The sequence below is a fragment of the Mya arenaria genome, chromosome 12 (assembly GCF_026914265.1).
Source record: "Mya arenaria isolate MELC-2E11 chromosome 12, ASM2691426v1".
Classification (NCBI taxonomy): Eukaryota; Metazoa; Mollusca; class Bivalvia; order Myida; family Myidae; genus Mya; species Mya arenaria.
In genome coordinates, this window is record NC_069133.1 from 25,794,859 (window position 1) to 25,818,392 (window position 23,534).

General features: G+C 37.7%; 2 protein-coding genes across 4 annotated transcripts; one reads left to right on the plus strand and one right to left on the minus strand.

Moving 5' to 3' along the window:
- Positions 1-2,494: 2,494 nt before the first annotated feature.
- On the minus strand, positions 2,495-3,526 carry LOC128210571 (U1 small nuclear ribonucleoprotein 70 kDa-like). Its single transcript, XM_052914923.1, has 2 exons — positions 3,032-3,526; positions 2,495-2,935 (listed from the first exon to the last, which is right to left on the minus strand). Exons 1-2 carry the CDS (start codon positions 3,524-3,526, stop codon positions 2,495-2,497), a joined length of 936 nt encoding a protein of 311 aa, XP_052770883.1.
- A 505-nt stretch (positions 3,527-4,031) lies between these two features.
- On the plus strand, positions 4,032-23,285 carry LOC128212268 (zinc finger and BTB domain-containing protein 24-like). 3 transcript variants are annotated; one of them, XM_052917636.1, is made up of 13 exons: positions 4,032-4,060; positions 8,915-9,048; positions 9,846-9,985; positions 10,338-10,448; positions 10,877-11,025; positions 12,236-12,583; positions 13,179-13,286; positions 13,568-13,690; positions 14,983-15,234; positions 16,011-16,094; positions 18,637-19,217; positions 21,000-21,134; positions 21,550-23,285. In XM_052917636.1, exons 1-13 carry the CDS (start codon positions 4,033-4,035, stop codon positions 22,198-22,200), a joined length of 2,844 nt encoding a protein of 947 aa, XP_052773596.1. In that variant the 5' UTR covers position 4,032; the 3' UTR covers positions 22,201-23,285. The 3 variants fall into 3 exon arrangements, with proteins under 3 accessions (XP_052773596.1, XP_052773597.1, XP_052773598.1); XM_052917637.1 differs by lacking the exon at positions 4,032-4,060 and adding an exon at positions 4,246-4,301; XM_052917638.1 differs by lacking the exon at positions 4,032-4,060 and adding an exon at positions 8,246-8,338.
- The last annotated feature ends 249 nt before the right edge of the window (positions 23,286-23,534 follow it).

Genomic DNA, 23,534 nt, shown 5'->3' on the forward strand with positions numbered 1-23,534 from the left:
GTCTGTACAGAAAGTGTTAAGGGCTAACATACAGGTTGATTACTTTAATGACACCATTAATTTAATCCGGGGAAACTTAATAAATCTATTATTGCATTCATCACTGATATACTCAAAGTATATTGAAAAACATTAACCAGATATGCTCTTCTCAAACACCATAAACAGGGGACATGTCAAAATCATATTTTGGGTACAACTCGACGATGTAAACCATTGAACACATCGGTTCTTTAGCAATCAAAGCAGCATTCAATCACCTGCTAGTCATGACCAACCTTCCTACTAAGTTTGAGATCCCTGGGCCCAAGGTCCTTCAGTTATTGATCGGAAACATACTTTCAGCATAGGGTCACGAAAACCTTGACATATTGACCTCAAACTTAATAGGGTTCATCGGTTGGTAATGTCCGATCTACCTCCCAAATTTGAGGTTCTTATCATAAAGCGTCCATAAGTTATTGATCGGATTAAGATAATCATTACCATGACCTTTGATTCACTGACCCAAAAATCGAACGGTTTTTCCTGCTGAGCATGACCAACCTGCGTACCAAGATTGACGTCCCTGTGGCAAAGCGGCTTCAGTTATTAACCTGAATTGAATTTCTGTTTAAGGTCACAACGACCTTGACCTTTGACACACTGACCTCAAAATCGATAGGGTTTATCGGCTGGTCATTACCAAAACGTTTTCTAGTTTGGGGTCCCATGGTCTAAGCGGTCTTGAGATATTGATCTGAAACCGTGTGCACGGACGGTTTAATTACTATTTGCCTCCCTTCCAGATCATACAAATGAAAAACACAATTGAGTTTTCTTGAGACAAGAAACATGAATAAAATTATATAGTGATAAAACAGAATTAAAAAAAATGATCTGGTAGCAGGATTTGAACCTAGATACTCAAGGTTTACAGATGGACTTCATAATTCCGGAGCTATGTCTGCACAATATTATAGAAGAACACAACCAACTATACTCTGTGCATTTATGAAGCATTCGATAATGTTTTGTGGCACAGTGTTAGGTAGAGCCATAGGGCCTACCATCATCACCACGGACCCTACTATCATAACCACGGTCCATACCATCATAACCACCGTCCCGACCACCATCACCACGGTCCCTACCATCATCACCACGGTCCCTACAATCATCACCACGGTCCCTAATATCATCACCTCGGTCCCTACCATCATCAACACGGTCCCTACTATCATAACCACGGTCCCGACCATCATCACCACAATCCCTACCATCTTCACCTCGGTCCCGCACCTCGGTCCCGACCATTATCACCACAGTCCCGACCATCATCACCTTGGTCCCGCACCTCGGTCCCGACCATTTATATCACCACAATCCCGACCATGATCACCTCGGCCCAGCACCTCCGTCCCTACCATCATCACCATGGTCCCAACCATCATCACCACGGTCCCGCACCTCGGTCCCTACAATCATCACCACGGTCCCTACCATCATCACCACGGTCCCAAAAATCATCACCACTGTCCCTATCATCATCACTACGGTCCCGAACATCATCACCACAGTCCCGACCATCATCACCACGGTCCCGCACCTCGGTCCCTACAATCATCACCACGGTCCCTACCATCATCACCACGGTCCCGACCATCATCATCACGGTCCCTACCATCATCACCACGGTCCCTACCATCACCACCACGGTCCCGACCATCATCACCACGGTCCCGACCATCATCACCGCTGTCCCGACCATCATCACCACGGTCCCTACCATCATCAACACGGTCCCGAACCTCATCACCAAGGTCACAACCATTATCACCACGGTCCCTACCATCATAACCACGGTTCGACCATCATCACCACGGTCCCGACCATCATCATCACGGTCCCTACCATCATCATCACGGACCCTACCATCATCACCACGGTCGCTACTATCATCACCACGGACCCTACCATCTTCACCACGGTCCCTACCATCATCACCACGGTCCCTACCATCATCACCACGGTCCCTACCATCATCACCACGGTCCTTACCATCATCACCACGGTCTCTACCATCATCACCACGGTCTCTACCATCATCACCACGGTCTCTACCATCATCACCACGGACCCTACCATCATCACCACGGTCCCTACCATCATCACCACGGTATCTACCATCATCACCACGGACCCTACCATCATCACCACGGTCCCTACCATCATCACCACGGTATCTACCATCATCACCACGGTCCTTACCATCATCACCACGGTCCTTACCATCATCACCACGGTCCCTACCATCATCAACACGGTCTCTACTATCACTCACCACGGTCCCTGCCATCATCATCACGTACGGTCTCTACTAGCATCACCACGGTCCCGACCATCATCACCACGGTCCCTACCATCACCACCAATTCTACCAGCACAATGGACCCTTCCATCAACACGGACCCTACCATCACCACCACTGTCCCGACCATCATCACCACGGTCTCTACGTACCATCATCATCACCACGGTCCCGACAATCATCACCAAGGTCCCTACTTTCACCACGGTCCCTACCATCATCACCACGATCCCTACCAACAAGACAACGGTCTCTACCATCATCACCACGGTCCCTTTCACGACCACCACGGTCCCTACCATCACAACCGTGGTTCCTACCATCATCATCATCATCACGGTCCCTACCATCATCACGACGGTCCCTACCATTATTACTACGGTCCCGACCATCATCATGACGGTCCCGACCATCATCACCACGGTCCCTATCATCATCATCACGGTCCCGACCATCATCACCACGGTCTATACCATCATCACCACGGTCCCTACCATCATTACCACGGTCTCTACCGCCACCACCTACACCACCACCACGGTCCCTACCATCATAACCACAGTCCCTGCCATCATCACCACGGTCCTGCCATTATTACCACGGTTCCTTCTATCATAAGTTCATAACCACTCCCTTTGCTATCGCCGACACGGTCTCTTCCATAATAACCACGGTCCCTACCATCATCAGCACACTCCCTAAGTCATGACCACGGTTAATACCATCATCACCACGGTCCCTGTCGCCTTCACTACGGACCCTACCATCATCATCACTGCGGCCCCTACCATCATCATCATCATCATCATCATCATCATCATCACTGGAGCCCCTACCATCATCAACACGGCCCCTACCATCATCACCACGGTCCCTACCGTCGTCACCACGGTCCCGCTTCCAACACAACCACCGGTCCCTACCATCATCAACACACTCCCTAAAATCATGACCACGGTTCATACCATCATCACCACGGTCCCTGTCGCCATCACTACGGCCCCTACTATTATCATCACTGCGGCCCCTACCATCATCATCATCACTGCAGCCCCTACCATCATCAACACGGTCCGTACCATCATCACCACGGTCCCTACCGTCACTCACCACGGTCCCTATCAAAGCCAACACGGTCTTGATAAACACCACCACAGTCTCGACAAACGCCACCATTGTCCCTACCATAATCACCACGTTTGTACCATCACATACACAATCACTGTCATCACTGCATTATCAGGCTATACCCTTAATTCCGACTCGTGCGCGCCCCATCATGTCCTCGGTTCAGTGATCAACATAGTTTTCGTAAACATCACTGTTGTCCCCGTCATCATCACCACTGTCCTTACCATTATCACTGCGTTACCCGCCTTAATCCAGGCAATGATGCTCAATCCAGTGATCATCACTGTGGTTTTCGTAAACATCACCGAGGTCCCCGTCTTCAATTACTTTTTTATTGTTTATCTAGAAGTAGACCTACAATTTTTCAACTTTGTATTTGTAATCCTACCGATTTCTTCTTATTAAAAATATATGTTGTGGGCCGAAACCACTTACAAACCACATTCGAAATGATAGATTTGAGCTTTTCATTCTTATTGTTGTTTGGTACCAGCGTGACCGAACCAGCACTCACCGTTTTGTCTGATCGTACATCCGGGTATCTGAAAAACATGGCAGCCGCTTGTAGCATTGGAGAAGGTCGAAATTTATTCCAAATCAAACCAACCCCTATTTTTTTGTTTTCCATATTTTTTATAATAAATATATTAATATATTATGCAATGTTATGAATCGACTTCTATTGAATTCTTATTCTTATTATTCCGAATGTAAGTGGCTTCTGGCCCACCACATCCATTTACAATAAGAAATCGGTAAAATAACAAACACCAAGTTGAAAAAGTGTAGGTCTGCATCTTGCTAGATAAACAATGAAAAGGTAATTGACTTTTCAAAGCTGTAAAATCGGTAGGATAAGGTGTTGAAAAAGCAAAACCCACTGTTAGTCCAAATAAACAGCTGCAGAGTCTGACAATTTTGTTTTAGTAACTCTTATGCACCAGTCAACTGTTAACACCCTATCCCCAGATCCGAGGGTATGCCAGGGAAATGGACCATATTTTAACCTTCCTGGTGGTTCCGCAGTGCTTGGTGAATGCGGTGTTTTTTTCCTCGCGCCAAATAATGCTGGGAATAAGCATTACTTAGGGTCCCTCGGTTGTGGGGGCATTTGGGTGGGATTTTACCATCAGTTCATTCTTGCCAAACAGAGATTTTACCCGGGTTGGCTGGATCAAAAGTCAAAGTCCTTGCTATTCCCCAGACCTGTGTTGGGTGGGGGGAGCATTAAAAGTCCATATTCAACTGTGTTATTGCATACATGTGAACTCTACCGGTGGTAGGTAAAATATACCACTTTTGAGACCCTTCAAACGCCCTACTGCTTTCCCGTCAAAATCTACTGTTATTTAAATCTTTTTAAAAAAAATCCCAAAATTATATCAAATGGGCCTTAAATTTTATTTTAAAAACCTCAAAATTAAATCAACCATGCTAAAATACCATATTAATCTGTCACTTTAAGAAACATGGTGCAATAAGCAACTTGTCAAATCACTTCACACATCGGCCGAGATCGTTGCTAAGTTAAGGGTACGGTACAAAAGACCACTAATCAGCATTCTTTGTTAATTGGCATCTAATCTAAAATAATAGACGTATTATACGGGATTCTTCCAATCCCTAACGTCTAAACGGGAATGTGCAAAAAACGGGGGTGTTTTAAAAATATTGAAATTGTTTTAAGTGAAGTATTTTATGGTTGAAATTGATCATAAAGAGTTATATTCATATTTTACCATGTAAGTGAAATGTTATTTTGCACTAAACAAGCATTTAATGCATTAAATGCATCTACAGTGGGTCAACATTCAACAGATACTCTTGAATAATAATATATATCTAGATTTATAATCAGGGCTTCAAGCTATAAGTTTGATATTGACAATTTTTTTTTCATTATTGCGAATTAAAATGATGTAAGAGGCGCACACACAAAAATTATTGTAATTTGAATGTATTTCTGTATTTATTCTTATATTATAAATGCAGATATTGCGCAAATTTTCGTCGCGTAAAAATCCCCTGGTGTTATATCAAAATCCCCTGGAATTCAGTCCAAAATCCCATGGGAAGCCTCTCAGAAATATGGCATGTATGCTACCCCATTTCGTTTTTAGTAGTTCCAGGTTTTCTGATAAAAGGTCCTGGGTACCCGTATATTCACCTGCTCGGTAATGGGAATGGTTTATTGACAGAAGCTGATATAAATAAGTTTTTCATGGAAAACTATAAATAATTGTAATTAGTGAAAGGTATTGGCTAAAAGACCATTTATATGTAATGTATTTATAGAATAATTCAGAGTTATTTTGGTGTAACAGTCAGTTGACTTGTGGCATTTAGGGGAACATGATGAATGTCCAAATGCTAAAAAGTTCCCTTAGCTCGAATTCTTGTGGCTACTGTTAGCCCCTTTATTTGGGTCTGTATCACTATTACTGGGAGTACAGTTTCATATAACTGTGAATGTCAATACTGTACAATGTACTGGTCATCAAAATTAGACTTTTGGATGAACAAGCCCGAATTCTTATACTATTGCTTGGCATCAAATTTTTAAACAAGCCCTGCTATAAAAATTCAGAATTTGTGCAAGCCCGGAAGACATTTTACCAGTGCAGGGCATGTGGGCTTGTGCTAATTTCGACCACTGATGTACACATTCATAGTTGGTTCTTGGTCATTTTCGGTGCATTTGTTTAATTTCTCTCTGTTTTCAAACGCGTCAAATATAAAGCTTTGGGGTATGGTGACTTTTCTGTCCAATGCGTTTAAGCAGAATCATAAATTGCCTCTAATATTCTGCATCACAGGGACAGGGTGCGTTGTTATGCTGCACCCTTATGGCCTCGCTCCCCCTATTCAATTACCAAAAAGGCCAACATTTTCTCAGTTTAATAAATAATGATAGTGAACTGTAACTTGTACTAAGTCACATTTGGGTATGATATTCAATACTCACAGTAATCAAAATTTATTCATTAGCACAGGCCCTGCACTGGTAAAGTGCTGTCAGGGCTTGCTGAAATCCTAGATTTTATATAGCAGGGCTTGTTTATTTATTTTTTTTCCAAGCACAAGTGTAAGAACTCGGTGAGGCTTGTTCATCCAGTCTAATTTTGAAGACTGTTCCCCAGTCAACCCATCAGAAAATGGTTTTGCAGAAATTTGTGACGAAATCTGCAGTTGTAGTGAAAGCAGGATCCTTCAATTGTCACATTAGAGCACAGGTCTACTTCTCTCAAAAGTCGTGACAGACTGCTGAATTGATCATGGGAAGGATTGTTAGGACATCTCTGTGACATATAAACTATAATAATTAAGGCATTTGTCACCACATGAAAATGTTCACATGCCAACTTCTGCAACCAAGCTGTTGAATGAATGTGTCATACCGGTGTATATATCTAAGATATGACAGACAGGTTAAAAACCCAAACTTTTATTCAAAAGCTATTGTTTCAATAATAATCACATTAGTTTTGGTAAACTGTTGTTTTTATGACATTTTGCAGGATATTGGCAAATAAGTGTTTCCTGATAAAAAACGGTTCTCATGTTTGTTTTAAGTGTTGTTTAGTGAATGAAGTTTTATTAGACATTATAGTTGCTTTCTCACAGAGGTTTTGACACATTTTTATTATTTTGTCTTGGAATGAACCAATTTTTGTGAGATGTCTGCAAACCAGTCAAACAAGACTGCTGACAAATGATCAGATTGCAGTTTTTCCTATTTCACTTTCAAAAATTCATGTTTATTGGCTACCAAAGCTGTAAGAAAAATGAAATTTTCCGCAGTTTGTATATCAATTGAGATTTGTTCTATTGTGAGTTATCTTTTTTTTTTTGTCGTAATTGAAAGCATTGATACTAAAATCAGCTGATTCAGAGACAAAAATTCACAAAAATGTCAAAATCTCAATCTGTGAAAGTGCAGCTTTAACATTGTTAACTTTGTAGTAGATTAAAAGAAGTGAATTCCTTCGGATGATATATGGTATAGAGGAAATGTTCGTATTTTTTGTAGTGAAACACTCATTTAAACTTAAAAATATTCTGCACTTTAAATTATTTTCTTTTATTTGACTTAAATTGAGATTTTTTTTAATGAGTCTGACTCCATACATTAAAGATCAATGTTGTTATATTCATAATTATTACATGTATTTTTTATTGTAATATTCATAAATAAAATTTATTATGTTCTATTAATAGTAGAAAATCATATATTTATAGCAATGAACAGCAAGTATACTGCTTAAAAGATGATTATTGCTACACATTAAACAATTCTCCTGCTACACATTAAACAAATTCTCCCCTCTTGGGCTTATCAGCCCATGCATTGAAAGGTCAGACAGAAAGCTTCATGTAGAGTTTTATCTTAGCCAATCAGCATCAGGTTAACATTCATCTGTGTAGGCAAATTCTTCAGAAACCGCCATTGTTTCATTTCTCATACATTAACTTTCTTATTTTTGGGGGGATAAACCATTTCCTAATAATTTAAAAGGTAAGAACAGCTTAAACATGTATCTTTGATAATATGACACAGTAAAAAGAATATAAATACAATACTGTTAGTCATTAAGTATAATGTAGTTGCAATTCTTTATCTGGCAGGATTTAAACATGCTGTGTAATGCTCTTGAACCTCCATTCACACAATGTCTCATGGGGATGCTTTGATTAGCCTCGTGATTGTATTGCATTGTTTGTAGTTATATGAATACATGCACAAGTTCTATTACATGAAGTTTAAATTGCTCTTGACTTCATATATATACTCCACTTAATACTACTTTCACAATTTTACATCTGAGCCATTGTTCTTTATCATTGGTGATTATAAGGGTTTGTATGTATGTGTATAATTTTAGGTCTTTATTTCCAGAATCATGATAGTTATAAATATCATAGGCCTGAACATTAGATATATGATTCTGCACAGGAAATGCAATATGCTGTCCATAACAGTGAAATATTTGTACACAAGTTTTTATTCAATAGAATTCATTGTTATTTAACATTTTGCATCATTCTGTTTAATGCTGTTTTAAGCATACACCTTATATATTGATAGTTTGTGGTATAATTCAATCCATGGGTACAGTTTTTACGCTTTGTTTCATTTTTATGCTTAGACTTGATTTTTATGCCTGGATTTATTTTTACGCCTGATTTCATCAAATTCATGCCTGGTTTTAAAACCAGCTCATTTGCATTATTCATGTGTTATGCCAACATTCAGCCTGGTTTTCTATCCAAAACTAATTGGTTTTTGGTAAAAATCAGCTGGTTTCCTGCTCTGATCAGCCTGGCTTAAGTGTCTAGTTTTCTGGTATTTTCCCATTTATTCAATGACAGTAAAAAATTTTTCTCCTATTTAAGACTGTTGACTATAGTGCCCTGTTTCTTTGTTACAATCAGGTGGGGAGAAAGTGACGGAGGAAAATGAACCGGTGAAGGTGGAAAGGGCACCGGTGAACAAAGAGCAACTGGAGGCCCATATTGTGGCCCAGGCCATCACTGAACTACAAGAGATACAGGCTCCCACATCACAGGTAAGCTGGCAATCTCAGTCACATTGGGCCATCACTGAACTACAAGAGATACAGGCTCCCACATCACAGGTAAGCTGGCAATCTAGGTCACTTTGGGCCATCACTGAACTACAAGAGATACAGGCTCCCACATCACAGGTAAGCTGGCAATCTAGGTCACTTTGGGCCATCACTGAACTACAAGAGATACAGGCTCCCACATCACAGGTAAGCTGGCAATCTAGGTCACTTTGGGCCATCACTGAACTACAAGAGATACAGGCTCCCACATCACAGGTAAGCTGGCAATCTCAGTCACATTGGACCATTACTGAACTACAAGAGATACAGGCTCCCACATCACAGGTAAGCTGGCAATCTCAGTCACATTGCTCATTTTATTCAACAGTGATTTTTCGAGGTCAAAATGAGGGGCAATAATCTTAGATTGAATAATTGGCCAATATATTTTTGATTTTATTGAAAATAACGAACAAACTTTCAAACTTTTTTCCAACAAGGTTTCTTGCGGACATGTATATAATGATAGCCATTTTTATATTAAGTCACTTTTTCATTATTTTGACATTTCTTATGTCTGTCTGCAATAGTTATAAAATCATCATAAGACTTGTTGACGGCCATTTAGGTGGACTAGACTGTCTAAGTAGAAAAATAAGAATTTGCTTTTGTTTTAACAACAGTAGTACGGTACCATTCGATTTTAGGTGATAGATTTAAGTATTTAAGCAAGATATTGACAAGTTTAATATTGTGTTCCATATTCATAAGTTTATCAAAATGTAACATAATGACAGGTGATCGAATCTGAGCCACTGTCGAAGCTGCTGTCATCACTATCAGGTGCGGGGGAATCATGTATGGTCGAAGGAGAACTAACTGAATCAGCACAGCATGTCATATACTATATAGAAGATGGCTCGGGAGACATTTCAAGGTCAGTGGCTAGAGGTCATCATCATCTAACTCTCATTCCAGGGGAAGAGTATTACCGGTATAGCCATACCAGTTGTAGGTGGTATTATAATTGGATCATGGAGATATTAATTCAACATAATTTTTAATAAATGTGAATATACCACAAATAGTCAGGTTTAATTCTTATCAAATTTGATAAAAGAGTAATCATGTTTACTTCAGATTAATTCTTGTTAAATTTGATAGGAGTAAGTTTTTTTCTGATTTTTTTTTCAAAAATTAATAACTGCATTGCTGTTAGCTTCGTCATTATTGTGCGTTGATCATTCACTTGTACAGCACCTAATAAATATTTGCTTCTCTGTTGCCAGGAGTGATGGCAAGGTGCTTGTGGACTCGTCCGTACAGGCCAACGATTATGAGATTGAAAGACGTTCTGGCCGTCTGCCTGCCAGGAAGAGACTTATCCCGGCAAAATTCAGGTTTGCTGTTTGTGTTTTGCTTGTTATACTGTTTCCATGTGGCTAAAAAATTAATGAATATGCATGAGGCATGGGAGACAACTCTTCTTCTTCCAATGAATTTTCATGTTTCATTTAAAATTTAATGTTCTCTAATATTAAAAACCTAGTCTTGTGTCAGTAGCCACCAAATTGTCTGCTGTCAAAAATTACTGTACTGAAAAGGCAGACCATGCTCAATTCTGGCTTTTCACAGAATATGTTTCCATGGGAATGCATTGGTACCATGCAGGATCAATAAAACTGTGTCATTAATAATTCATGATTACAATATTTTCCCTAGTCAAATTGCCCACAAAACACAACAAACCATAGTGTAGTAGTGTATCAGGTTTTTGCATCAACGATCATTCCTGTGAATATGAGAACACTTTCCTTTTGGACTTCAGGGATTACAAGAATGCGTCAGATCCTGATTCCAGTGACACAGATTTTGACCCCCACGAGTACACAGCCAGGGTGAAAAGGCCATCATTGCGCAGGGCACCGACCACAAAACAAACTGACCCATTCAAGACTGGCTCTGGGAAGAAAACTAGTAGGTCCTCTTTTGTTTTAGAAACACTCTGATGTGTTGTCAAGGGCTTGACATTATAAAATGTATATATATATTATTTTATATTTGCTTGTTTAACTGAACAAGTTCTTAGAAAATTAATAGTACGAAAAAAGCATGCGTTATATTTCCCTGTAAAACAATGCATATTTTGCGCACTCTTTCCTTATCAAGCCAATTTGATTTAATTTTTTGGCAGAAAAAAAGGCTGTCGTATGCTAAATGAGAAAACAATTATAAATGAATTAATAGTTATGTTTATTTTTACAAAGAGCACATTTTCTAAACAAGCAACATTTATATATGACGGTACATATTATGGCCTTTTATGGTCAGATTTAAGTTTCGCAAAATCAAGGATTGATGATTGGCGCATCTTGTCTGTCTTGTGAAACTGTTCAAACTCATAATTATCTTCTCAAATGCCCTTATCAACTATTAGCGGTCATGCCTAAACAGTGATAAACAGTTTTTCACTCTTTATGAAATTTCCTTTCAACTCTCATCCAAATTTTTACAAATTTGCGAAAATTTTAACACCTGCAATTGTTTGTTCATTTTTTAAAAAAAGTATGAAATTATGACCTCGAGGGATCCATAAGGATTTGAGCATGATTTGTGCATTTGGGACCGGATATTGTGCTCGACTCATTGACGTATTTCTGTTTCGATGCAGCGTCAGTATATTTTTTATGAAAATAGAAGGGAAAATGTTCGGGACCAAGCTCCGACCTCGAGGGACCGCCGGTTCTCGAACGACAGCCTGTTCGAACGACTGCAGTTTTACTGTTTATGCAATTTCGCCTGCTACAGTATATGTTATGTGAATGGTACTGTCCATATGACACACACTTTAAGTTGCAATTCATTTTATTGATAACTAAGTTGCAAAATTCCCCTTTCTAGAAAAAGCACTGGCCCAGGTCCCCTTGATCTAAGAGACAGCCCTGGTGGCTGATTATGTAGGGATGGTCGTTAATGGTTGATAGTCTAAGTTGAATGACTATTTTTAAAGTTGATTAGCAAACAATACCTTGCAAAAAAGAATTTCAATCAATTTCATAGCATCAAAATCAAAGGCGGTGAGCAAAAATGATCTTTCACAAAAGTATTCTAATCTATGTTATAGCATCAAATTCTACGTCGGTGAGCAAAAATGATCTTTCACAATGTATTCTAATCTGTGTTATAGCATCAAAGTCTACAATGGTCCAGAGTACTGCCGACACAGAGGAATACTCCTACGACCACTCCGAGACGAGCCACACTCTCGATACACTCATAGAGGAAAAATACCAGCTTGCTCTGAAACTGGCACGAGAGAAGGCTCAACTAAAAAATATTCCCCAGTCAAAGTCTGTTGATGGAATGAGATTGGAGACAGATGATAGTTTTGATGGTGAAAGAGGGCAGAATGTGACAGATGACGGGATGGAGGGACAACCTGAAGGGGAAACTGCCTCGCAGCCAGATAAAGAGGTGTCATCCCAGGATAGTACACCAGCGCAGCAATCTGTTTATGTGAAAGAGGAGATAAGAGGTATATTAGTTAAAGTTTATACTTACGGTCGAAACCCGTTGGCTCGATATCCCAGGGATTAGCCAAAATACTTCCAGGCTCGCGAATATCAGGCCAAGCAGAATTGCTAACACAGAGTAAACTAAAAATGGTCCTTCACATCATAATCCAGCCAACAAGGATATCGAACCAAGCAATATTGAGCCAACTTGTTTCGACTGTTGCTATTTAAGCTTGATTGTGAAGGCAGCTGCAAACCAGTATGAGTCACTCTTGAATCTGTACTAGTACTGTTGTTTGAATGGCCATGAGAACTTTTCCTCTGTTGTAAGGGGCTGATACCTATAACACTGGTCCACTCAAACCCTTATAGGTAAATTGATATTTGAAAAAAACAGAACAATATTAAATTGTATTTGCTTTATTGTATACAAGTGTCTATGTGGAATTTGCTTTATAAATATGTTTTTTGTTCAAACATAAAACTTTATATAGTTTATTTTCAAGTATATCTGCAAAAATGATTGATGCCATGCTGCTCATTAGAAGGAGTACAAGTTGACCATAATGCAACAACTGTGCATAGACTTTACATAACTATGCTTTATATCTGCAGACATGGCTGAGGCCACAATGATAAGGAGGGGAAGGGGTCGACCACGAGGCCAGGATTGGGGGACAGACTTCCCCTGCCCAGACTGTGGCAAGGTCTTTAAGGTCAAAGGTAAAAACACAAGGAGTTTTACTTTATGTCATCATGATGAGTGTCTGTGTCAGTTAACAAGAAAGTCATTACTTTTAACCTCAATGAGTGCTCTGATTCAAATCATACATGTCATTTTCAATATTTTTGAAAAAATTAGTATGATCAAATTTAAAGTAAAATGGATGTTGAATGAATTTTTTATGTTGATTAAATTCAGCATTTTAGAAGGTATTTCTTTTTCTATTATCTATTTCTATTATAAGTTAATCAAAAAACAAATAACTGTAATTGATCTTCAGGTAATCTGCGTATCCATTTGAAGACGCATCTGGATTTGAAGCTTTTCTCCTGCAGCCAGGAGGGCTGTGAAAAGACGTACAGTACGAACGAGGGACTCAAACGACACCTGCTTACACACCAGGGTACTTTTTTCTCACTCATTAAAATTTTAAGCAACTACTTTCAATGCGTACCAATTTTTATGGCTTGTGAAAAGTCTGTTTATAAACTTTAAATGAAAGTTTTGCTCAACAAACCCTGTAGGGTAATTTGTTAGATTTATCACAAGACATTGCCTGTGTTATGCAACAATGGTTTATTACATTCCAAAAGTTTAGATTTTTCAGTGAATTAAAATATGATATTTCACTGTTTCAAACAGTGAAAATATCAATTTGATATTTTACACTGTTTTAAAAGCGAAGCCTGTTTTGCTATCAAAATCGAACACATGTCAAGGACACAATATCATCATCGTCATTTCAAAAATGACAATGGGATTGCATATGGTGTGGCGAGTTTTTCTGATTAAATACAGTAAAATGCCTTTCAATACCATTTCTAGGCATTCTAAAATGAGCAATATGTGTAGGATCACAATACATTTCACCTCATGAATACGAAAATTAAATATTTCACTCGTGGTTGTGCCACTTGTGAAATAAATATTTGATACTCCCTCTATGAAAAAGATTGTATCTTACACCGAAAGCTCTATTTATTAAAGGGTCAAGCATTTAACCTATCCAACAAATGAAGTCTTTATTTTTGGTGATGTATGTGTCATGATAAAAAGAAACTTACATTTGTTGCCATATAATAAAAATTGTATGAAAAAGTTATAAAACTCATCATAGCCTTTATATCTTTTGATAAACTTTTGCATAAAATGGAAACTGTAAGATCCTTATCATATATTGTATTTGCTTGGATAGCAGGTTTGTGCTGATTTCGAAAACAAATTAATTTATTAAGAGTAAAGTACATGTGCTGTATTTTATCACTGCAAGCAGGACTAGTGAATTTCAAATATTCCTGACAATTTGTAAAGTTTACCATATGGCCGATATCAAAGTAACTGCCATATATTGTTTAGTGTGATTTTAAACATTTGCCGACATTTGTGTATTAACAAGACCCTAGGCCATGTTTACAAACAATCTCAAGTCAAAGTCTAGTGTCAGAAAATTTTATTTAATAAGAAAGAATCATATTTTTTCATTTGTTTTACATATATAAATGTGAATAATTGTACAATTTGGAATGGTATAATTAATTCAGCAAATTTCATCATAAAAACTAAACTAGAAAGAAAGTTACTATTAGATAAAGATTGGCAGTTATGCCACTTGAGTCTGAACTTAGACTTGAGACAATTTGTCATAATGGCCCCTGTTCTAATTGACAGGTTATAATTCCCCCACTTTACGTGTAGGTATCAAGCCGTTCCAGTGTGATGTATGCCAGCAGTATTTCTCCAGCAGTGTTGCTTTGACAGAGCACCGGACGCTCCACTTTGACGAGAAGATGCATCAGTGCCCAAGCTGTGAGCGCCGGTTCCGACATGTGTCGAGTTTCCGCCGTCACCTGACCACCCACACATCTGCCATGCCGTACATCTGCACCGTCTGTAACCGCCAGTTTGCCCAACCCTCCTACCTCCGATCACATATGAGAACTCATACAGGTACTTCACAAAGGTTTCATGGTGTCTGTTTAGTTTAAACATTATATCTTTTAATGATTGTGAAGAAAGTTATGATAACTAATACTAAGTCAATCTCGTTGGCACATTGTTCTGTGAGAGGGTGGTCTTGTGATGTGTGGGGAAACCATAGTACCAGGAAATAACTCCAACCGTCTGTCTTGATGACCACGAACCAAACTCACCTGTGCATTGGCTGTGAATCGAACTCTGGTCGCCTTGGTGAGAAGCTTACCAGCCAACCAATAACTGGTGTCATTCTATAACCTAATAAGATTGTCTAAATGTTGTTGAAACATTAGTGATTCTAAAGTCAGCTTTTCTGGCCAAATTTTCAATTGGAGTTGGCCAGGTCCCATTCCCCATAGATAAAAAAACTGCTGATAGTGGTTTATATTGCAATCTTGCAAAACATTACTGTTGGCAATGTTTCAAGAACTGTAAGTGTTGGGAATCGGTTCTAGTTGGACTATCTATAATCTGTTTCACTTAAGTAACCGATTGATAGTTCAATCGTTTTTTGACAATATCTTAATTGTAAATTTGTTCTTATTTAATAACTTGTTTATCCTTAACTATGCTTATGCTATGTTTATGTTTGGAATGCAAATATCAATGAGAAAAAAAGGAAAACAAGCAATTTTGTTTTTGGCCTTGCTGAAAATCAGTCCCATTTCAGCACATTTGTCAATAGCAAACTAAGCTTGAAGATGAACATTTTGCTCATGTCACATCTTTATTGTGTTATTTTGTGACAGGTGAAAAGCCATTCAAGTGTCCAATATGTGGGAAAATGTTTGCTCACCAGTCAGATGTCAAACGTCACCGCACTACACACACAGGTACTGTGTCTACAATTAAAAAGAATTATCAGGAAGGTAGAAAGCCTAGATAGATGCCTCAAAGAAATTCATTAAATTTAGAATACAACCTACATTTTCAGCCAATGAAATTGCAGATAGACAATAATGAAGTATTAGGCCTAAGGCCTAAAAAATAAATACATTTGGTTCGGGTTACCCGACCCTACCTACGGAATAGGCGCCGACCCTACCGTTTTTATAGTCAGTTTGAAAAAAAAAAAATGAAAAACTAAAAAAAAAAAAAAAAAAAAAAAAAAAAATCCGTTTTTTTTTTAATTGCTTTTCAATATTTAGTTTAAACCTTAAACGCTTATACAGAAGATAGCTTTAACACCATTCTCCAATGATGAAAATGATATTCTTATATAAAGCCTAATAAAAAAAAAAAAAAAAGCCTACCTACCCTACCTATTTTTGAAAAGGATGTAACCCTAACCAAACAATTTTTTTTTTAGGCCTAATCATTAAGAATTTCAACTTTCCTCGAGTGCTTAAAGGTCCACCCACTGTCTATTATCTGATACCAGTTTACATTGACTAAGTGTCAACCAAATTATTCTAGACAGTAAGATGACCTGAAGTAATATTTTAATGATTAAGAAAGGCTATTTCACCATGCTCAGTCCACCTATTCTTGATCATTAAAATGTTATCTCATGTCATCTAACTATTGCTAAATGAATTATAAAAGTAAAACTCATTTGACTTTCTGAACAAAATATTAGTGATATCATGGCGCTTTTTTAACTGGACATGTAGCTTATATAAATATAATTGAAAACCTCATTAATACAGGTTAATATTTTTTTATCTGTAGACAAATCATATATGCTTTAGTTTTGATTGATTATTTTATGATTGTAAATATAACTATTATGTTGCCAGTGATTAGAAACAGGAAAGCAACATTATATTTCAAATACATGATTTTTTAGTTGTCTGTTTTTCGAAGAAAAAAATAAATGTTATAAAGATTTTATCTTGGTGTCTTGGTTAATGGTAACATCAGAGCTTTGTTCAAAAACTTTTTTACCTTGGTCATAACTCAAAAATGTTATGTAGATTTTCAAATGCAACTTGGTTTAGATGTTCCCTGAGACAATACACACATTTAATGGCATTGTCCATAATCCAAGCTTTAATAATTGTAGAGTTATGACCCTTGTTTATGTGAGAAAAAAATGTTCCAGAACGGCTCTCTTTTTTAGAAGGAAGAAACCCTATATATACTTTTCTGCAATTTATACTAGGCATGGAAATTATCCAAGCTGTGTAAGAAGACCCACATGCATATATACGCGCCATTTCCGAATAATTTCATGGGTTTTGATCCTAAATTAGAAATAGAATGCAGTTTTCCCGAAATTAAAAAAATTCTGCCTGTCCACCAGGCACTTCAGAAGTTTTTGCCTGTCCGAAAAAATATTTGCCTGTTCGAACAAATATGTCATAGTATACATAAAGAGTAAAAAAAATGAATGTCAACTGTTTTAATGCTTTACTGATTTAGTTCACAAAAAACAACAACATATAAACACTACATTGACATGTCATTTAGTAAAAATAAACACACTTGGTCTCGCAAAAAATATTTAAACACTGCTGCCATTAAGGTTTTTTTCTGGTTTTTCGGTCGTCCGGTTATTCAACCAACCGCCGCCATTTTGACTGCAGACGAAGTAAATTGAGTGTACTTTGTTGCAAACCAAGAACCAATCAAAACTGTTGTAATAAAATGCCTTTACTGATGAATTGTATTTACTCATTTATTCCCGGGAATCAACATCATGATAGCATATTGGAACTCCTAAATGGCCGACTTTTGACGATGTTATGTGATGACAATATCAGTATGGGATCGACTAACTGCGGCAAAGGCAAATAATCAGCGAAATTTTTTATAGACATTTCGCTTTCAAATACCTTTTTGCTATTTAGTCGTCTCAAAATATGTCGGTCATCCGGATCGCCATTTTCAGAAGATCTGCCGGACCCGTACAAAATTTGCTGGACATGTCTGGCGGATTGGCAGATTTCGGGAAGACTGAGAATGGTTTTGAAGAGCAGCGTATGATAAATGTACATGACCAAATGTACATGACCAAAGAAATTATTAATACAAAATAAAATGAAAACTTCAAAACAGCGACATCAATCGAGAACTATTTAACTTTAAATAGTGCGCCTCATGATGTTGAAGTTAATAAACATCTTCTTACGCGCAATTTGGTGGAGCATCTTTTAAGGGCTTTTACACCGTCAAAAATGCACTTTAATACCGCTTCCGCATGTGCGCGCCAGTCAAATTTTTCCATCAGCCCTACATACATGTGAAAGATACTGAAATTCTTCAGAATTTTTAAAAGCCTGTCCTTAAAATGATTTAAAACCTCACAAAATTAAACCTTTCTTATGAAATTCAGTCAGAGACCTGAAAAACAGCAACTTTGGCAGTGTTATTCATGAACATTTCCATTAAGTAAGATAAAAGATAAATTAACAACACCTTATCATTTTATAGGTGAGAAGCCGTACCAATGTTCCAAGTGTATAGCCAGATTTAGCGATGTGTCCAGTAAAAATCGTCATGAGAAGGAACATGAGAACAACAAAAGGTTCACGTGCAATCTATGTAATGACACATTCAAGCGCACGGGGCAGCTGCGCTCCCACATAAACAATAAGCACCATGCCATTGTAGGAGGGGGAGTACCCATTAAAGTAGATCGTAACCCTACGACAGGGGAAACCGTGCTCAGGCTGGAAAACGGGTCAGATATTGCTCGGGAAATCTACTCTGGTGACCAACAACAGAGGATTGTGTCATTGATAAAGAGTCTTCAAACCAAGACGGGCTCCAATACGCAGACATTTGTTGATGGAGATAACATTTTTGAGATAACTCAACCAGGTAACCAATCAGCAAGTGGTCAGGTGACTGATATTAGCCAATTAGGAAAGGAGGAAGATTCCACTAACTTGGAGGGGGATGTTCCCATTGAGTTACAGGGAGTGGAGATACCTGCTGGTGAAAATGGACCCACCTACATCGCAATAATGAATGACACTGATAGTGATTCCAACAAGCTAACATTGGTTCCTGTAAGTTAAAAATATTTCTTACTAGTATTGTTAGCTTTGCCTAAGTTGTCAGTTCAATTGCTGGGTCAGTTACATTAGTTTCTATAATAAAAATGTTAACATTGACAGTTGTTCCATTTTCCAGAAAAATTGATGTAGTAATACTTCGTAATTCATGTTATGCTTTGTAAAAAAAACCTTTCATATAGAATTTTTAATTATTTAGTTTGAGTATAAAATACATATTTGCATGACATCTGATGATAATTTATAAGATTTTTTTTAAGAAAGTGTATATTTATTATTTTAACTATATTATTATTTTAAACTATAGTTTTAAAGTGATCTAAAGAAAGTTAGTTTAAATTATGCTGAGTCACTCTTGCTGGTACGTTGTTGCGCAAGAGTTTTGTCTTGTGTTGTGGGGCTAAACTCGCATAAGCCTCGGATAGGAATCTGACCCTCAATGTCTGAGTGAGAAGCGAGTGTTCCATGTGCCATCTACTGCGCTATCTGTAAAAAAGTTGAATACATGTGTGTATATTTCAAAACATAAAGTTCCAAGTCACAAGAACACATAAAACACTTGTTGTAAGCGTATACTTCAGAACATGAAGTTCCAGGTCACAAAAACACATTAAACACGTGTGTATATTTCAGAACATGAAGTTCCAAGTCACAAGAACAAATTAAACATGTGTGTATATTTCAGAACATGAAGTTCCAAGTCACAAGAACACATTAAACACGTGTGTATATTTCAGAACATGAAGTTCCAAGTCACAAGAACAAATTAAACACGTGTGTATATTTCAGAACATGAAAGTTCCAAGTCACAGGAACACATTAAACACGTGTGTATATTTCAGAACATGAAGTTCCAGGTCACAGGACCACATTAAACACGTGTGTATACTTTAGAACATGACGTTCCAGGTCACAGGAACACATTAAACACGTGTGTATACTTCAGAACATGAAGTTCCAGGTCACAGGAACACATTAAACACGTGTGTATATTTCAGAACATGAAGTTCTAAGTCACAGGAACACATTAAACACGTGTGTATACTTCAGAACATGGAAGTTCCAAGTCACAGGAACACATTAAACACGTGTGTATAGTTCAGAACATGAAGTTCCAAGTCACAAGAACACATTAAACACGTGTGTATATTTCAGAACATGAAGTTCCAAGTCACAAGAACACATTAAACACGTGTGTATATTTCAGAACATGAAGTTCCAAGTCACAAGAACACATTAAACACGTGTGTATATTTCAGAACATGAAGTTCCAAGTCACAAGAACACATTAAACACGTGTGTATATTTCAGAACATGAAGTTCCAAGTCACAAGAACACATTAAACACGTGTGTATATTTCAGAACATGAAGTTCCAAGTCACAAGAACACATTAAACACGTGTGTATATTTCAGAACATGAAGTTTCAAGTCTTGAGAACATGTTTAACACATGTGTATATCTCGAAAAATATGGAGTTCCAAGTCACAAGAATACATTTAACACATGTATGTGTATATTTCAGAACATAAAGTTCCAAGTCACAAGAACACATTTAACACATGTATATGTATATTTAAGACCATAATGCTCCAAGTCACAAGAATACATTTAAGAAATGTATGTGTATATTTCAGAAGATGGAAGTTCCAAGCCTCAAGAACACATTTAACACATGTGTTTATTTCAGAACATGAAGTTCCATGTCACAACAACGCTTTAAACACATGAAGTATCACGTCACAAAAATATGTTCAACACATGTTTATATTTCAGAACATGAACTATCATGTGATCTACGAGACTGATGAGGCTGGTGGGGAACGACAGTTGCTGGTTCCCTTCATGGAGGATGGCACGCCAGTGGGAACCGAAAATCTTGAACTTGAATACGACCCCACGGCAATACCAGTACGTAACTTCTTGTACATTCTTTTTGTTTGGGTGGAGTAAGAAAATAGTGGTGGTATTGGGATGTCCTTGATGTCTTTGATAGCATCATTGTCGTTGGCTTCATTGTCGTTGGAATGTAAACCTTTAACCTTGGCCATACCCAAAAGACTGTTCAAAAAGTACATATGGAACTTTTTTTAGAGAGAATATGCAGATGCAAATGAAGGTGTTTAAATCTGGCTTTACTCATTGTTGAGCTATCCCCCTTGTTTGACTGAAAAAACAACAGACGTCTTTTGATGTCCGCTGCATGGCACTCCTGTTTATAACAGTGGCAGCATTTTAAATTTGTACATTTTTGATTCTAATTAAAAATACTGAATATAATCTAGCTTTCTTGATCGTGTTTTGAAAGAGATTTCAAATGTTACAGGTCAATGAGACAGCTGAAGCTTCTAGAGCGATAGCAATGGAGCCAGTTCCTGAGACAGATGAAGAGGTAACCCATCCAGTTGTGGAAAATGACGGCAATATGATTAACCACGAGGAACGTATGGAGTGTGACACTGTTGTGACAGCTGAAGACACAACCAAACAATCAGATAATGTACAAGGTTTAGTGGATAGTTACAAAGACAACACTGTGCATTCAGTGGCTATGACCGAACTAGAAAATAGCTTTATCAACGCAGATTCTCACCCTGAGATGTGTGTCGATGATACATCGAGCCAGCCTGAAGAAGCAGGTGATGTTAAAAGTAACAATCAAGCTGACCTCACAGAGGGGCCAGGCCTTGAGTTCATCAACAATCCCGACTTTGCTAATCAGGAGTACTATGATTGGCTCACAAACTTCACCGAATGGTGCAAACTAGTTTCCATGCCCTTAGACACCTCGTTGTTTCAGAAAATCTCGCAGGTGCACAAAACTGTGTCGGATGTAATGGCCTCACCTTCTGGAGTTGTGGCCGAGAAGCAGAACTTTATTGTGCTGATGACGATCACGAAAGAGCTGAGTAGTATCGTGAATGAGCACCTTTTGTGTGTTATGCAGAGTCTGGATGAGAAGGCTGACACGGTGTAGACAGGTAGACGTCTCTCTCCCTCCTGTACAGGTGTTGTAAATGGCAATGCTAGGGTATGCCAGTGCACTGTGGTATGTTTGTATTTACATATGACATGTATGGGCCTTACACCAAGAAAAAATAGTGAAAATGTAAGTTATTTGTATTGTGTTTATCAAAAATATGTTTGGAATGAATATATGTTAATAAGGGCTATTCCAGTAAAACATATCACCCCCAGTTAGTGTCTTTATTTGTAAATTTGGACCCCACAAGGGTAAATTTGCTTCTGTAGGGTGGTGGCATAATTTAAAAGTGCCTTCCCCCCCAGGGGATTATATGTTTAAATGGAATAGCCCTAACATTGAAAGTATCCATGACCTTGAGATCATGCATAATCAAGCAGGGCAACCATGTTATTTCTATTACAGAAATTTTCAAATTAAAGTTCTTGCTCATTAAGGCTGCACTTTCAGATTGACAATTTTGACATGTTTTTGTCTTAAAATCAGTCGATTTTGAGTTCAATGCCCTCAACTCAGTCCTATAAGAATACATTAGAACACATCCCAGTCTTTGTAAAAGTGACAATAATGTTTGAGAAAATGCCAAACATTTCATTTGTCTTAAAGTGTTAGTAATTTTTTAGCCATAAAACATCAAATATCGAACCGATATGTGAAAAACTGTGACATGATCTTGCGCCATCAGTCTTTTTTCACTGGTTTCAAGACATTTATCCATAAATTGGCACAATCCTAAGGCCTAAAAAACAACATTTGGTTCGGGTTACCCGACCCTACCTTCCGAATAGGCGCCAACCCTACCATTTTTATGGTCAGTTTGAAAAAAAAATGAAAAACTAAAAAAAAAAAAAAAAAAATATTTTTTTTTCGTTTTTTTTTTAATTGCTTTTCAATATGTAGTTTAAACCTTAAATGCTTATACAGAAGATAGCTTTAACACCATTCTCCAATGATGAAAATGATATTCTTATATAAAGCCTAATAAAAAAAAAAAAAATAAAAAAAAAAAGCCTACCTACCCTACCTATTTTTGAGAAGGATGTAACCCTAACCAAACAATTTTTTTTTTTAGGCCTAAGTAGTTGTCAAAACGGTCTATCTGTGGGAGTGCAGCTTTGAGGACTAATTTTGCTTAACTTAGTACTTTGTATGATTATCCAAGAGTTCTGTAATGATCAAATCAATTTTATATATACTTAAACATGGTAGCTATTTTATGTAGTACCTGTCTAGGTGTTTGACCGGTCTGTTATTTATATTGGTATAGTTTACTTGTCTTTTTAAAGTTAAAAGTTCATGCTTTAAGGCCACAATAACAATTAAACTGC